This window comes from Argopecten irradians, chromosome 12 (genome assembly GCF_041381155.1).
Source record: "Argopecten irradians isolate NY chromosome 12, Ai_NY, whole genome shotgun sequence".
Taxonomy (NCBI): Eukaryota; Metazoa; Mollusca; class Bivalvia; order Pectinida; family Pectinidae; genus Argopecten; species Argopecten irradians.
This window is the reverse complement of record NC_091145.1, coordinates 3,962,011-3,978,667: the sequence shown is the minus strand read 5'-3', so window position 1 is coordinate 3,978,667 and position 16,657 is coordinate 3,962,011. Positions and strand designations below refer to the sequence as shown.

The window sequence follows — 16,657 nt, the reverse complement described above, 5'->3', positions numbered from 1 at the left end:
ATATATCATTAAATTTTAGAATTTCATCCTTGGAATTTACTTCGAAGATGAAATATTGATAGAATTTTATTTTGGTTACCTTCAATTTTTTTCTCAAAGGTCTTTTTTTCTGAAGTTTCAAAAAATGATTTGGAACAAGTTCTTGTGATTTGTTAAACCCATATTAAGGTTTTTATCCCTAAAGATTTTTACTGTACATTGAATAACAAATTGAGATATTAGAAAACATGCTTAATTATTTATTGTGGATCATGGAAAAATAATTCATAAGAAATATCATTAAAGAGAAGAAAAATTACAAATTTTGGCAAGAGAGATTTCCTGATGTCATTGTAACAGTTTGATTTTAAGTTTAATGAAGAAAAAGATTAAGGCACAAAAATTTATATGACATATTTATAAATGAACATATATACATTATAATGTGCATGTATATAAATATAAGATATATAACAAGTGTTAATTGAATTAATATATAATAACATGACTAATGAGTTATATTGGAAACTCAAGCAAGCAATCTCCTATTTATTAATTTCTAGTCTGAGAAAATGTGTTTAAGGTGCGAGAAAGAAAGATATGAATGTTGAATACAAAAGAGTGTTATGTGTACAAGAATACAAAAGAAGTGTTGTGTATGCGAGGATACAGAAGTTTGTTGTGTGTATGAGATGATTGTAGATGATTTTGTAATGTGTTTTTGAGGAAACAATAAGGTGCTATATTCAATATAAAAAACTCACAAATCTTGAAATGAATTTTGTTATTTTTAGTAAGTGAAAATGGAAAGATGAGATTTGTCTCCTTTGGAATGAATTCTTGACTCTACGAACACAAGATACTTGTAGAATTTGATGGATTTCTTCACAGTATCCAGATAGATTAATTAGTAGTATCTGTTTAAAGTTTTTAGGTTTGGGTTTGTCTTGGTTATGCCAGATTTTATTTTCTCCTGTTAGACACTAAGTCAAAAACTATAAAGGCATATCCTAAATATGTTGTGTGCTCAGAAACGAAAGCACTAATACTTGCTTCTTGTTGCAAGGTCTTGTAGCAAAAATGATTTGGTTGAATTATTTTAATGTCCTATTAACAGCCTGGGTCATTTAAGGCCAGGTTTAGGGGGTGAAGGAAAGCCAGAGTACTCAGAGAAAAATCACAGACCTATAGCCACCGCTAATAACTGCTAACTTTCTTTCAAACTCAAGACATCTCAGCCACTTTAAAACCGTGACCCCATTCATAACCAAAGTTTAAAGTATTTGTAGGCTGCATAGCATACTTTGGACCTTTGGCATTCATTGAGAATATTTTACTGCTTCGATTTTTCAATATAGCAGGTTTTGTACAATATAGTTATTTAGCTATATAGCATAATGGGTATTCTGTATTTGCATATTAGAGTTATCTGTCCTTGTGCGTAAGTTTTGATTGTGATGTCATGATGTTTTGGAGAAAAAACCATGTGAATTGCTCCTACAAAATATTGACGTCACAATGGATACCTACCCGCTAGGGAGCTAACTCTGTAATATGCAAAAACGCAATAAACACTATTATACTATTTCCATTGAAACAGATTCAGGTGTAGGATAAACGTTTCATTCATGTGGGTTTTTAACAGATACAAATCGTATAACAGCAACTGGTCTCCATCAAATATATATCTATCAACAAAGGCTAATGATAACGTGAAGCCATCAGGTCTGGCTCACACCTATATGTAAGTGCTACGAAGAATTCTACTCAGTTTAGCCAGGGATCACAGAGATATGGGTTTATAACTATATATGTGGAAGGAAGAATTCTACTCTAGTTTAGCCAGGGATCACAGAGATATGGGTTTATAACTATATATGTGGAAGGAAGAATTCTACTTGAGTTTGGCCAGGGATCACAGGGATTTGGGTATATAACTAAATATGTGGTTGGAAGAATTCTACTTGAATTTAGCCAGGGATCACAGGGGTATGGGTATATAACTATATATTTGGTTACATTCCTAGTCAAAAATACATCATAATATTTGTGAAGTAGCTATAAAAGGAGGTTTCAGATACACAATGAGTAATTTCCATGTCCCTGTGTCTACAAGAATGATAGCCTCAAACACACGCTGACTTACTTGTTTTCTTGTTCTTGTATCTAATAAATTAGCTAAAGTACACCTCCACTGTAACTTAATTCCCATGTCCCTGTGTAATATAGGGCAATATCTGGTTTAGGGCATAATAAGGATGTAGGACTGTGCCCTAGGTTTGGTTATAACCTGAACAAGGGTGTTAAGCCACATCAATCAATCAAAGAAAGTAGGATGACCGATTTGCATAATGTCAATATAATGTGACCGGGTGGAATATGTGCTAATGTTCTGTCTCTGGGAGCATGGCCGCTTCAGTGAGATAGCACTATAAAAAGAACATATTTCAAAGAGCTACAACACCAATATACTGCAGCCTCCCAAAACATGCCACCCTCGGAAAACCGGTGTCTTGACTCCACTATGCTCGTTCATCACACCGCAACATAGTGTAGGCTGATTACGTGGGTGACTGAAGACAAAAACATGCACGCATGCTGCACACATGCTGCACACATGCAACACACGCCTACACATTAGGAGACCGTCCTTTAATGACCCCGACTGTTAATAGGATATTAATCAATCATCAAACCAACAGAGATGCTACAGAAGTCCAGCCTAATTCAAATATCTTTTAATGAAATAAAAATAAATGGAAAACGGTTGCATAAAAAAGCCGATGGCGCCTCTTATAGTTTCCAAACCATTCAGGCAGTTGATGTTCCCCCTCCAAACGTCCTTTTTTTCTGGATAAATGTTTACAATTTGACATGAAAATACACTGCATTATCAGCCGAATCTCTTATGACCTGCTGTGATAACTTCCGTTGACATTTTATAAAACCTATTTACCGTCAACAACAGAGATATCTCGTGTGATTTACGTTGAAATGTCAAAATAATTTGGATTTAAAAAAAAGGCTTAGCAGCTTGAACAAGACAGTATTTATTTATTTTTATAAAGAAATAAATAGCAGGTAGTTTTAATTAAATTTTTTTTTTTTTCTTAACAGACCCACCAGAGTTCAGTTTAGAATGAATAATTGTTTCTATAATGAATAATTTTAAAATAATAATAAAAAAATAAGTTCCTACATGTAAAGAATCAGAAAAAATAAAAATCCAAAAGTGGAGTTTAAAAAATAAGAAGAGAAATTTAAGGGGAAACGTGAAGATATACATGTTTAGCGTTCAACAATATTACATCCAAATGTTAAGTCTGAACTCGTCGGTGAATTTAATTCTTAACGGGAGGTATACTGTTGTCAGATGAACTGCAGACTGACGAGCACCTGTTTTCCGATTTATTAAAGACAATTAAATCGGTATAGTGGTACAAAATGGTGTAGATCAAACTCATATGATTAAAGTACATTTTGACATAGATGGCAAATGGCAAATTTTCAACACTGTCTAGTATAATCTGACAGTGTTACACAGGCACAATGGGCCTCTTTATCTAAATAGGTACATGCATCAAATATATGTATGGCATTTGGGTACAGAAAGGATTTATTGTGCGTTTCTCAAGTTAAATAAAAAAGATTTGACATTTGAAGACCATGTTTTAGATTATAATCAGTCAGAGAATCTGTCTGTATATATTTGTTTTTCGTCTGCAGTTAGGATTTATAGTGGAATCCATACTGTAGGTATAGAACAGACATGTCTGTCAATATATGTAATCAATATATAATCATATTAATTCATTGACCATATATTGACAGACGTGACTAATATATATGGTACAGCCCAGCTCTTTTGTGTATAAGAATACCAGTAGCTTAATACTTTGACTGAAACTAAGCTTAATTTTGCTGCAACTTAACTTAAAACTTTGGCTAAAACTAAGCGCAATACTTTGGATGAAACTTAGTCCGCTAAACCTGCCTATATTATTAGGCTTTTTTAATTTTTTTTTTTGCCTAATATATATATTAAAAAAAAAATAAAATAAAAAAGCCTAATAATATAGGCAGGTTTAGCGGACTAGATGAAACTAAGCTTAAAACTTTGGCTAAAAGTAAGCTTAAATACTCTGACTGAAATTAAGCTTAATACTTTGGCTGAAATTAAGCTTAATACTTTGGCTGAAACTATAAGCTTAAAACTTTGGCTGAAACTAAGCTTAATATTTTGGATAAAAATAAGCTTAAAACTTTGTCTAAAACTTAGCTTAATACTTTGACTATAAAAATATAAGCTTAAATTTGGTAAGCTTAATTACTTTGGCTGAAACTACCTGGTAAGCTTAAATACTAGGGCTGAAACTAAGGAAATACTTTTTTTAAACCAAGCCTGTATGATAATTAATTTTTAGATTGTGAGGATACAATATGTGATACAATATAGACAATTTCTAAACTTTGTCAGAAATCAGATCCATATCAATCCAGGATGTTTGTGACCAAATTGTGCCCAAATCCATTCAGTACTTCTTACAAACATACAAGTACATTAAATCCTAGGTAAGTTCCAGTAGAATTAATTCTTCTAGTCAGGATTATTTCCTTGTGCTCTTCAACTTCGGATGTGACTTGATTAAAATTTCCAATTTCTGCCTGGAAACTATATAAGATTTAGAACACCAAAACCAAAATAGATTTGTGAACTTTGAAGTAAGTTAAATTTTTCAAATTGAAATGTTTGTCCTGAGCAAAAAAATGTTAGTTTAATCAAAAGGTACGGTGTACTTTTAAGTTGAAAGGTGTCTTGTAGACATAAATATGTCAAATTTTGGAAATCTAAAGAATCTTTGTACATCTTAAAGGGAGTACTAATTAACACATAGGAAGTACACATTTATTTACAATGATTAAAGAATCTCCTTTAATTCAAATCAAACTGAAGGGCTCCAACCCTATGACCTAGGACTCAAGAATCAAACTGAAGGGCTCCAACCCTATGACCTAGGACTCAAGAATCAAACTGAAGGGCTCCAACCCTATGACCTAGGACTCAGGAATCAAACTGAAGGGCTCCAACCCTATGACCTAGGACTCAAGAATCAAACTGAAGGGCTCCAACCCTATGACCTAGGACTCAAGAATCAAACTGAAGGGCTCCAACCCTATGACCTAGGACTCAAGAATCAAAACTAAAAGGGCTCCAACCCTATGACCTAGGACTCAAGAATCAAACTGAAGGGCTCCAACCCTATGACCTAGGACTCAAGAATCAAACTGAAGGGCTCCAACCCTATGACCTAGGACTCAAGAATCAAACTGAAGGGCTCCAACCCTAACTGAAGGCTGACCTAGACCAGAATCAAACTGAAGGCTCCAACCTATGACTAGGACTCAAGAATCAAACTGAAGGGCTCCAACCCTATGACTAGTGACCTAGGACTCAAGAATCAAACTGAAGGGTCCAACCCTATGACCTAGGACTCAAGAATCAAACTGAAGGGACTCAAGAACAAACACAGCCTCAACCTCACCTAGACCTCAAACAAAGGACTCAAGAATCAAACTGAAGGGCTCCAACCCTATGACCTAGGACTCAAGAATCAAACTGAAGGGCTCCAACCCTATGACCTAGGACTCAAGAATCAAACTGAAGGGCTCCAACCCTATGACCTAGGACTCAAGAATCAAACTGAAGGGCTCCAACCCTATGACCTAGGACTCAGGAATCAAACTGAAGGGCTCCAACTGTATGACCTAGGACTCAAGAATCAAACTGAAGGGCTCCAACCCTATGACCTAGGACTCAAGAATCAAACTGAAGGGCTCCAACCCTATGACCTAGGACTCAAGAATCAAACTGAAGGGCTCCAACCCTATGACCTAGGACTCAAGAAAGACAAACTGAAGGGCTCCAACCCTATGACCCTAGGACATCACTCTAGGACAAACTGAAGGGCTCCAACCCCCTATGACCAAGAATCAACTAGGGCTCATTGACTCTAGGAATCAAACTGAAGGGCTCCAACCCTATGACCTAGGACTCAGATCAACATTCAACTCTAGGACCAAACTGAAGGGCCCAATCCCTATGACCTAGACTCAGAATGAAGGCCCAACCCTATGACTAGACTCAGGAATCAAACTGAAGGGCTCCAACCCTATGACCAGGACATGAAGACCAAACTGAAGGGCTCCATCCCTATGACCTAGGACTGGGACATTGACTCTAGGACTCAAAACTGAAGGGCTCCATCCCTATGACCTAGGATGGGACAATGAACTCTATGACTAGGACCAAAATCTGAAGGGCTCCAACCCCTATGACCTAGGATGGCATTAGAGGACCAAACTGAAGGGCTCCAACCCTATGACCTAGGACTCAGAATCAAACTGAAGGGCTCCAACCCTATGACCTAGGACTCAAGAATCAAACTGAAGGGCTCCAACCCTATGACCTAGGACTCAAGAATCAAACTGAAGGGCTCCAACCCTATGACCTAGGACTCAAGAATCAAACTGAAGGGCTCCAACCCTATGACCTAGGACTCAGGAATCAAACTGAAGGGCTCCAACTGTATGACCTAGGACTCAAGAATCAAACTGAAGGGCTCCAACCCTATGACCTAGGACTCAAGAATCAAACTGAAGGGCTCCAACCCTATGACCTAGGACTCAAGAATCAAACTGAAGGGCTCCAACCCTATGACCTAGACCAAGAATCAAACTGAAGGGCTCCAACCCTATGACCTAGACTCAAGAATCAAACTGAAGGGCTCCAACCCTATGACCTAGGACTCAAGAATCAAACTGAAGGGCTCCAACCCTATGACCTAGGACTCAAGAATCAAACTGAAGGGCTCCAACCCTATGACCTAGGACTCAAGAATCAAACTGAAGGGCTCCAACCCTATGACCTAGGACTCAAGAATCAAACTGAAGGGCTCCAACCCTATGACCTAGGACTCAGGAATCAAACTGAAGGGCTCCAACCCTATGACCTAGGACTCAAGAATCAAACTGAAGGGCTCCAACCCTTTGACCTAGGACTCGAGAACCAAACTGAAGGGCTCCAACTGTATGACCTAGGATGAGACATTAACTCTAAGACCAAACTGAAGGGCCTCATCCCTATGACCTAGGATGAGACATTAACTCTAGGACCAAACTGAAGGGCCCCATCCCTATGACCTAGGATGGGACATTGACTCTAGGACCAAACTGAAGGGCCCCATCCCTATGACCTAGGATGAGACATTGACTCTAGGACCAAACTGAAGTGCCCCATCCCTATGACTCAGCATGAGACATTAACCCAAGAACCAAACTGAAGTGCCCCACCCTATGACCTAGGATGGGACATTGACTCTAGGACCAAACTTAAGGGCCCAATCCCTATGATCTAGGATGAGACATTAACTCTAGGACCAAACTGAAGGGCCCCATCCCTATGACCTAGGATGGGACATTGACTCTAGGACCAAACTGAAGGGCCCCATCCCTATGACCTAGGATGAGACATTAACTCTAGGACCAAACTGAAGGGCCCAATCCCTATGACAGAGGATGGGACATTGACTCTAGGACCAAACTGAAGGGCCCCATCCCTATGACCTAGGATGGGACATTGACTCTAGGACCAAACTGAAGGGCCCCATCCCTATGACCTAGGATGCATGACTCTAGGACCAAACTGAAGGCCCACCCTATGACTAGGATGAGACATTAACTCTAGGACCAAACTGAAGGGCTCCAACCCTATGACCTAGTACTACAACTAAGAACCAAACTGAAGGGCTCCAACTGTATGACCTAGGATGAAACATTGACTCTAGGACCAAACTTAAGGGCCCAATCCCTATGACCAAGGATGGGACATTGACTCTAGGACCAAACTTAAGGGCCCAATCCCTATGACCAAGGATGGGACATTGACTCTAGGACCAAACTGACCTGAGGGCTCCAACCCTATGACCTAGGATGAGACATTAACTCTAGGACCAAACTGAAGGGCTCCAACCCTATGATCTAGGACTCAAGAACCAAACTGAAGGGCTCCAACTGTATGACCTAGGACTCAGGAATCAAACTTAAGGGCCCAATCCCTATGACCAAGGATGGGACATGACTGACATTGACTCTAGGACCAAACTTAAGGGCCCAATCCCTATGACCAAGGATGGGACATTGACTCTAGGACCAAACTTAAGGGCCCAATCCCTATGACCAAGGATGGGACATTGACTCTAGGACCAAACTTAAGGGCCCAATCCCTATGACCAAGGATGGGACATTGACTCTAGGACCAAACTGAAGGGCCCAATCCCTATGACCGAGGATGGGACATTGACTCTAGGACCAAACTGAAGGGCCCCATCCCTATGACCTAGGATGAGACATTAACTCTAGGACCAAACTGAAGGGCCCCATCCCTATGACCTAGGATGAGACATTAACTCTAGGACCAAACTGAAGGGCCCCATCCCTATGACCTAGGATGGGACATTGACTCTAGGACCAAACTGAAGGGCCCCATCCCTATGACCTAGGATGAGACATTAACTCTAGGACCAAACTGAAGGGCCCAATCCCTATGACCTAGGATGAGACATTAACTCTAGGACCAAACTGAAGGGCCCAATCCCTATGACCTAGGATGAGACATTAACGTTAGGACCAAACTGAAGGGCCCCATCCCTATGACCTAGGATGAGACATTAACTCTAGGACCAAACTGAAGTGCCCCATCCCTATGACTCAGCATGAGACATTAACCCAAGAACCAAACTGAAGTGTATCATCCCTATGACCTAGGATGAAATATTGACTTTAAAGCCACATTGAATCAATAAGAGACATTCAGATAAACAATAAAAAAAAACTTTCATGCAATTTTTTGGATGGCAATAGTAGATAAAGGAGGATAAACATGTTTAATTAAGAAAGAACAAAAACTACAAAATCACATTTAAATATTTTATTAAATTTTTAATACAATATAAAATCCTAAAATGGATTATTCTTACTAGCTCTATCACAGTTTAACTAAACATTGCCCTACAATGAAAGCTATCAAAACATAGATCATTTGTAAACTTGTTTTATTAAAAAGGATGAAAATATCACAAGGAATGCTGATAGTTTTTTCTGCATTGGTATGTTACAGAGTTATCTGCCCTTGTGGGTAGGTATCGATTGTTACGTCATGTTTTGTGAACATATGTTTTAGGAAAACAATGTAGTGATTTGTTTACAAAATAATGACATCACAACTGATACCAACCTTCAAGGGCAGATAACTCCATAGGAGATGGAATAATTTAACATTATAAATATGTACAATATAGAACTGTATACATACACATTGAAATAAAATCTTACTTTAAGATGGACGGACTTAACAGAAAATGTTGTAAAACTTAATTACAAATATATTTTTTTTGAAAAAATTAATTATTAGTTTGTAATTAACAAAATCCTGTACACCAACAGTAGCACTAATTAAACCTCACAATTTATTTATCTGTTTCCATGGTAACAAGTACAGGTAAAGTGAACTGATTACAGGTGATACCACTGTTATTTTTATATTTCCATGGTTACAGAATGTTTGATGAACATGAGACCTAGACATGACAATTACACACCCAAATCTGAAGTTCAGTAAACACATTTACCTGGTAATTAGATATTCTGTATTTGCATATTACAGAGTTCTTTGCCCTTGCGGGTAGGTATTGATTGTGAAGTCAGGTGTTTGAGAGCGTAATGTTTTCGTCATACTTATTGCAGAAAACGGCGTGAATTATGCCAACAAAATCATGACATCACAATTTATACTTACTAACTCTGTAATATGCAAAGAGAAAATTGTAAGCTTTGAGTGAAAATATCGGCAGGTATGCAAGATTTACAGTGTGTGAAGCAGGAGAGAAGAAAATGTAGCCGAAACATTATAGTTCTCCACACTTTTTGGCGGATTTTATGGCTAAAAGATACAGTTGGCCAGTTGTTGTTTTTTTTATTCGTTCTAGAAAAAAATATAGTAGCCAGACCAGATGCGATATTGACCTACCTGGTCACAGATGTTCTATCTAGTCCAGTCCTGTTATGTACATCAATCACAATGTTTTGAATTTTGGAAAAACAAAGAAGAGAAGAAACAGATTCATCAAGTACCTGGTGTTGCCGTTGTGTATTTTAGGCTTTTTCATCAATAAAAACTCACCAAGCAACAAATATATAGATAAGTATATAAAAGACACAACAGAAAATGATCTGTACAATTTCAAAAAGTTTTTTACAGTAATTTTTAAGCTTCCAAAAAATTCCTCATTTCTTGAGTACCATATACATCTATTTTGGGAAATAATTAACTTAAGAATGAATATTCAAATACTGCTTCAGGAAATACTGAATATTCACAAGATAGTTTGAATATGTTAATTATTGAAATACACTAACTTAAACAAAGCACCACTGTTAATGTTTAGACCTACGGAATGAATCATATCTTGTATAAACAAGCATTATTTCTTTGTAATGTAATAACAAAGAAATTTGTAAATATTTACTAAATAATGATTGTTTTATGATAAACAATACTGTTACTGTTTAGATTGGTGTAGTGGTAAATGTAACGCAGTACTAAAACTCCACTCACCATCGCCATATATTACATAGCTAAAATATTGATAACATCACTTGCTCAAATCATAATTAAAAGGGTTTCCCTCCAGTACTCCGGTTTCCTCTAAAAACACTATTTTCTCTATCAAGCATATTTATTTTTGATTTTGGTCTCAGACAGATTGTTTAATTCAAGTCTATGTAAAATCATATATTTGAGTAAAAAATCTGTCTGAGAATAGTTTTTAAATGCCAGTGTCATTAATAGGTTTAGATTGTGGAGGAAAGCCAGAGTATCCGGAGAAAAACCACTGACCCACAGTCAGTACCTGGCAATTGCCCCCATGGAATTCTGACTAAGAACCAATAGGTGGCAAGCCATTGGTAATCATATGGGAAATTAGTTATATGGTAAAGTGTAAGATAAATTATGTTCTAATTTTATAAATCTCACATAAAAATCAAACATCAAACATTTAAAACCTAAAGATTACCAAATACCTTTATTATACAATATATAATACATTAATTATTACACTATCACACTTAACAATATGTATGGCAAAAATCATCTGAAAATAAGTCATTCACCAACATTAAAAGGCACAATCTCTGAGTAATTGATATGGTAATCGATAGCACAGTAACAGTGACAAAGACTATTGTCAAAGGCGAGACAATAACGTATGTAACACACATCTATAGAAAATACAACATTTCTATCAAACCTACTTCACTCGATCTAGCTATTGCATGCAGTGTATGGAAATAATCATAAAAATGTATTAATTCATTGAGTTGTCATTAGTGGCACTGAATTTTTAATTTCTTTAGTTATGTAGCTTAGGGTTGGGTGGTTAGGGATATCTGAAGTTTACTATAATGATAATTTGACATAAATAAACTTTATGCTTTGGATGACGATATTTTAATTAGCTTACAAATTGGCTGTATATGATATATAATATATATTAGTCTATGTCAACGTGAAATAGACACAACATCATCTATCAAATTAAAATTGTTAATTCCAGGATATGTTCACCATTCTGTAAAAAGAGACTTTACTTTAACTTTGTGTTCCAGCACTTTAGGCATGATCATCTCAAACCAGATGGAGTTATTTCCCTTTACACAGAAAATACACCAAATATAAATATATTTCAGCACATGAATTTTTTCAGTTGTTCATCACTTCCCATGTTTGCTAATGAGTTATTTCACTTGTTTAGTAAACCACTAATGTTTTTCTTGTTCATGACATCATAAGCAGTGTCCATTGAATTGAATTCTATGTTTATAACATGATGAAGTGTCTCCCTGTCAATTGATTATGTCCCTTGTTCATTCCACCATGTGTTATCTCCCTTGTTAATTGATTTATGTCCCTTGTTCCTCACATCATGAGTTATGTCCCTTTGTCTGTCATTAGTAAGCAGTTTCCTTTGGCCTGCTACTATCAAGTTGTAGTTTCTCTAACTGTACAATTGTGTTTTCACTGTCCAACTCAAGTTCATTCATCAGCTGTTCTGCGATTCTACTCCGCAGTCGACTGTGCACCTACAATTTCAAAAAAGAAGAAAATTATAATAAAAAGAAATGGAGACAAACAGTAGGTTACATATTTTGGTATTCTGATAAATATTGTTTATAATAACATTAAATTTTCTGTTGGATTTCATGATCCATAAACAATGGGATAATTAGGTTGGAAAAGGTAAGAGGGGACATTTTCTTAAAATCATTAAGGATTTAATTTGGAACATATGAGAAATTTTCAACACAGGTTTTTAATCAGAAAGGATTAACTTATGGCAGATAATATCAAATGAAAAACATGCAAAGGAATAATTAATTGGTAAAATAATTAGCACTGTTTTGATACTGGATAGAGAAAGGAATAAATTGGAATAGAACATGTGACATACTCTTCCTTGTGAACTTTGCAACCGCCACAATCTCTTCAATCCTGTTTATATTTAATCTATTTCTGCCAATTTTCCATCCCCTCCTCTACATAAAATGAAATTCAAATCACCCTTACACTCCATCGAGATCCCCAATGTAAAACACCTCGATATCTCAAGCCCTGCCCTGCCCTGCGCTCCCCCCCCCCCACCTCACTGAACTCTCAATATAAAATCTGAATATCCCCATAACCATTCCCTCACTATAATCGCATAAAATCTAGATTTCCCTCCCCCCTCTCCTATCACCCTTGGTATAACATTTTTATCTTTGCACCGCTCTCTTTTTCTTTGATATTAAATATCTGTTTTTCTGTTTTCAAGGTCACAACCAATCGCCTTTACTTAGTCCCTCCAATCCCTGATAAAAAAATTGATCTTTATCTCATTAATCCATTTCTCATCATCTTGATATCAGAATGAATGTTGAAAATCAACTTAAAATCGGCTGTAAAATTAACATAATTTTCAAACAAACAAATGAACATTTACAACAAATAACTTTTTAACAAAAAATGCCTGTAACTTAAAAATCCAACTTAACTGAAACAACTTACTCTCTGCAGTTTAGACGTGTGCCTGTAATTTCATCCCACAATAATTATATATTAAATAACATGACTCCTTGTCTAACTCCTTTGTAATAGTCTAAAGTGGTTAAATGTTAAAATCACACAAAAGATTTTAATTAATACTACTGATGATTTTCTCTTCATCAAACAAACATCAAATACAAAATCTAGTTTGTTAATATCAATAATGTGTTAATGATAGAAAAAAGGAAAAATTGAAGATTCCGTTTCTCGTATAATATAAATTCATTCATAGGTTGTATTTTCCTAAGTATAGAAAAAGTGAATTCTATTTTCTATTTCTTTTTTTTTTATAATTATTATAAATGGAAACATATTTACAGCTTTTCTATTCACTGATAAACAGTTTCCTTAAATATAACAGCTGTCTAAAGAATGCAAACAATTTAACATAGTATTCTACATGGTTGTATATGTGATAAAATGAAAAGAAAGACACATCTAGCCAGGAGATATCTATAATTTCACATCATGTTTTATGTATACATGCAAGTAAACAAACTCTTGCAATTATAATTAAGACTGTGATATATGAACACAAATACAGACTTCAGATGAGGTTAATGTTGCAATTTGTGAACCCAGAAAGTTTATAGATTAAAGTTGAAGTGAAGATCATTATCACATCCACTTGATTTTAAATTAGTAACAAAAAAAAGAAAATTCTAATAGAGAAATTGAAAGGATTGCGATTAACCAGTTAAATGTTTTTTTTTTGCATGGTTAAGTTGAATTTCATGATTGCCAGCCATAAAAGACTTTCCAATCATTTGTTCTCATCTAAAATTGACCCTTAATTTTTAAAATAACACTAAATACTTAAATAACATTTAATAAGTTTTACAAAGGTCTTGCCAATCTCAATAAAATAATATTTAACTGAATATGAAAATTATGAGTTGAATTTCAATCAAAATCAATATTGCGTGACTTTCATGCAAAATATAAGAATACTGGCAAGGTACCATGCGTATAATGAGATACTGAGTTCCCTGAATATTTGCATATTGTAGAGTTATCTTCCCTTGCGGGTAGGTATTGATTGTTAGGCCATGTTTTGTGAGCGTATCGTCACACTTTTCATAATTAAGAAAATGTTGTAATTTTTGCTGACAAAATACTGACATAACAATCGATACCCAACCAAAAGGGCAGATAACTCTGTAATATGCAAAGATGGAATGAAAATGTCTGGGGTACAACTTTTGTGTATTTTTTGCTATGGTAAAGTACCATGCATGATATGTCAGATATATTAAGATATATATATATATATGATATAGATATAAAACATCCCAAACAAATTCCACACATCACACCGAGTGAGGCCATACCACTTGTTTCATGTACGACTATAAAAATAATAAAACAAAAGTTCAAAGAATTCTATATAGTAAGTAAGCAATTACTTTTGAACTAAATTGAAACAAGAACTGTCGCAAGAGTGGACAACTTATACACCCGCTGGACAAATTTAGTAATACCTCCATTAATAGGGAATATTGCAGAACCCTATATAGTTTACATAACTCCACTTTATGTCAGGGTTCTGTACACCAAATTATGTCAAAATCTGTGTAGTAGTTTAGGAGGAGTACGTTGGACAAAGTTGTGTCTACAGACAGAGAGACGGACAACCTGATTCCAGTATACTCCCCTCCTCTTAACTTTGTTGCTGCAGATATTAAATAAAATTGTTTGAAATTCAAATTTATCTCCATGAGTTTATCCACACGCAACATATCAACAAGTGTACATCTTGACATGTGTCAAGAGATTTCATTATAGTTAGACTATAAATACACAGCGCAAAAATGATCACATTGTAAATATTTTAAATCTCACCTAGCGAAAGTGTCCATGAGCCAAAATATTGAATCTGACAGTAACCTTTTATTGAATTATCTCCAAATAAGGAAATCAAGACCTTGTCATATTTAGGGATCCTTTTGGTTTGTTTCTAAGGTTCTCCCTACTTGTGATTTGGTCAAAATCAATTTTGACTTGTGGCTATCTAGAAAGATAGCATGAACATTACACTACCAGGTCCCTGCCTTTCTGGCCAACGTAAACAAAAGAAATTATATCCCCTGATGAGAATATCATAAGCTTACCGTTTTGGGTCGCTGTATGGATTTCTTGTCAAAGTTGTTATGGTCAATTGTTGATGGGGGAACAGCGGTCAAGCTACGATGACCGGCTGGCCAGGACACTGGTGGAGGCCAGACTCCAGATGACGTTGGTGTGCCTCGACTGGACATTCGACTTCGTGCTGTACCGTAGGCCGATTGTGCCCGCTTGGAGTTAGTGGACTTAACTGAACAGAAACAAGGAAACAATATGTATTTGGTTATACATGTAATACCATTTAAAATCTTTTAAATATCAATATAAGAAATGAAGCTAACTTTCCTGCATCATAACCACCGAACCAATTAGAACCACATGAAACTACCGAGTATAGTGAGCTATTTTTAGCATTGAATGAACTGACCACAGTGGACATTTGTCTGCAGATGACAGCAGTACTGATTATCAATACTATATTTAAACCCTAATGCACGCTAAGACAAAAATGTCTCATTAAACGTGTAATCTAAATCTGTGTTGTTCTTTGATGGTCTTTATTTCGTCTTTTCATATAGCTGAATTACCTCCCTTGCATTTAGGTATCCATGGAAACGTAATTATTTTGTGAACGAAATTCACATCATTTTCTCTGAAAAGTATATAGCGTAATGCTCGCAAATATATGACATCACAATCAATACCTACTTGCAAGGGCAGATAACTCTGTAATATGCAAATACAGAATAGAGAGGTTTGGCTGTAATTGATTACATTAAATGATATAGGTAGCTCACCTGTCTGGGCCGGAGAGAGTGGTCGTGTTGTCAGGGCTGACTGGGTTCTCGTCAAAAAGGCTGACTCTATGTCATAAACCTAAGGATGAATTATATACCTTATTAGAATACAACTACGGTACTCAAGTTTAAATGATGCATTTTTCTTTTAATTTTCAAATATCAGTATAAAACTACACTGCTTTCTAGAATAGAAAATCATAAAGTACATCAACAATCTACTACCGCACCATCTGAATTCAATAATATATTAAACTTAATTAAGAAAATAACAACAATGACAAGTACTCATTGTAATGGACACCATTACATAGTCCCCCAAACGCATCCCATTGCAACAAATCAAGAATGCAGTTGCACAGTGTATGTGAATATCTTGGGAGAATTTTGATGTACTTTTATATAGGAATTCAGGGTCTCCTAAAATGTACATAACTACATAACTCTGTGATTATGATCCAGGACCTGGCCATGCCTTGTACCTGCGTATAGGGCGCACCCCAATTTTTCACTTGATAATTTATGAAAAAAAGTGTGCACTATACACGCAAAAATACAGTAATACAAGGCTATTTTCAGAGGAATTGATTTGGCAGTTATCATGACTGTATGGCGT

At 35.9% G+C, this 16,657-nt stretch overlaps 1 protein-coding gene across 1 annotated transcript in view; it reads right to left on the bottom strand.

Annotated features, from left to right (window-relative positions):
- Nucleotides 1-8,950: 8,950 nt before the first annotated feature.
- The window catches only part of LOC138304691 (uncharacterized), a 44,117-nt gene continuing 36,410 nt past the window's right edge, over nt 8,951-16,657 (bottom strand). Inside the window, 4 exon segments of the mRNA XM_069244896.1 lie at nt 8,951-12,177; nt 14,512-14,529; nt 15,292-15,494; nt 16,042-16,120. Of these exon segments, the coding sequence (XP_069100997.1) occupies nt 12,046-12,177; nt 14,512-14,529; nt 15,292-15,494; nt 16,042-16,120 (432 nt within the window). The 3' untranslated portion in view covers nt 8,951-12,045.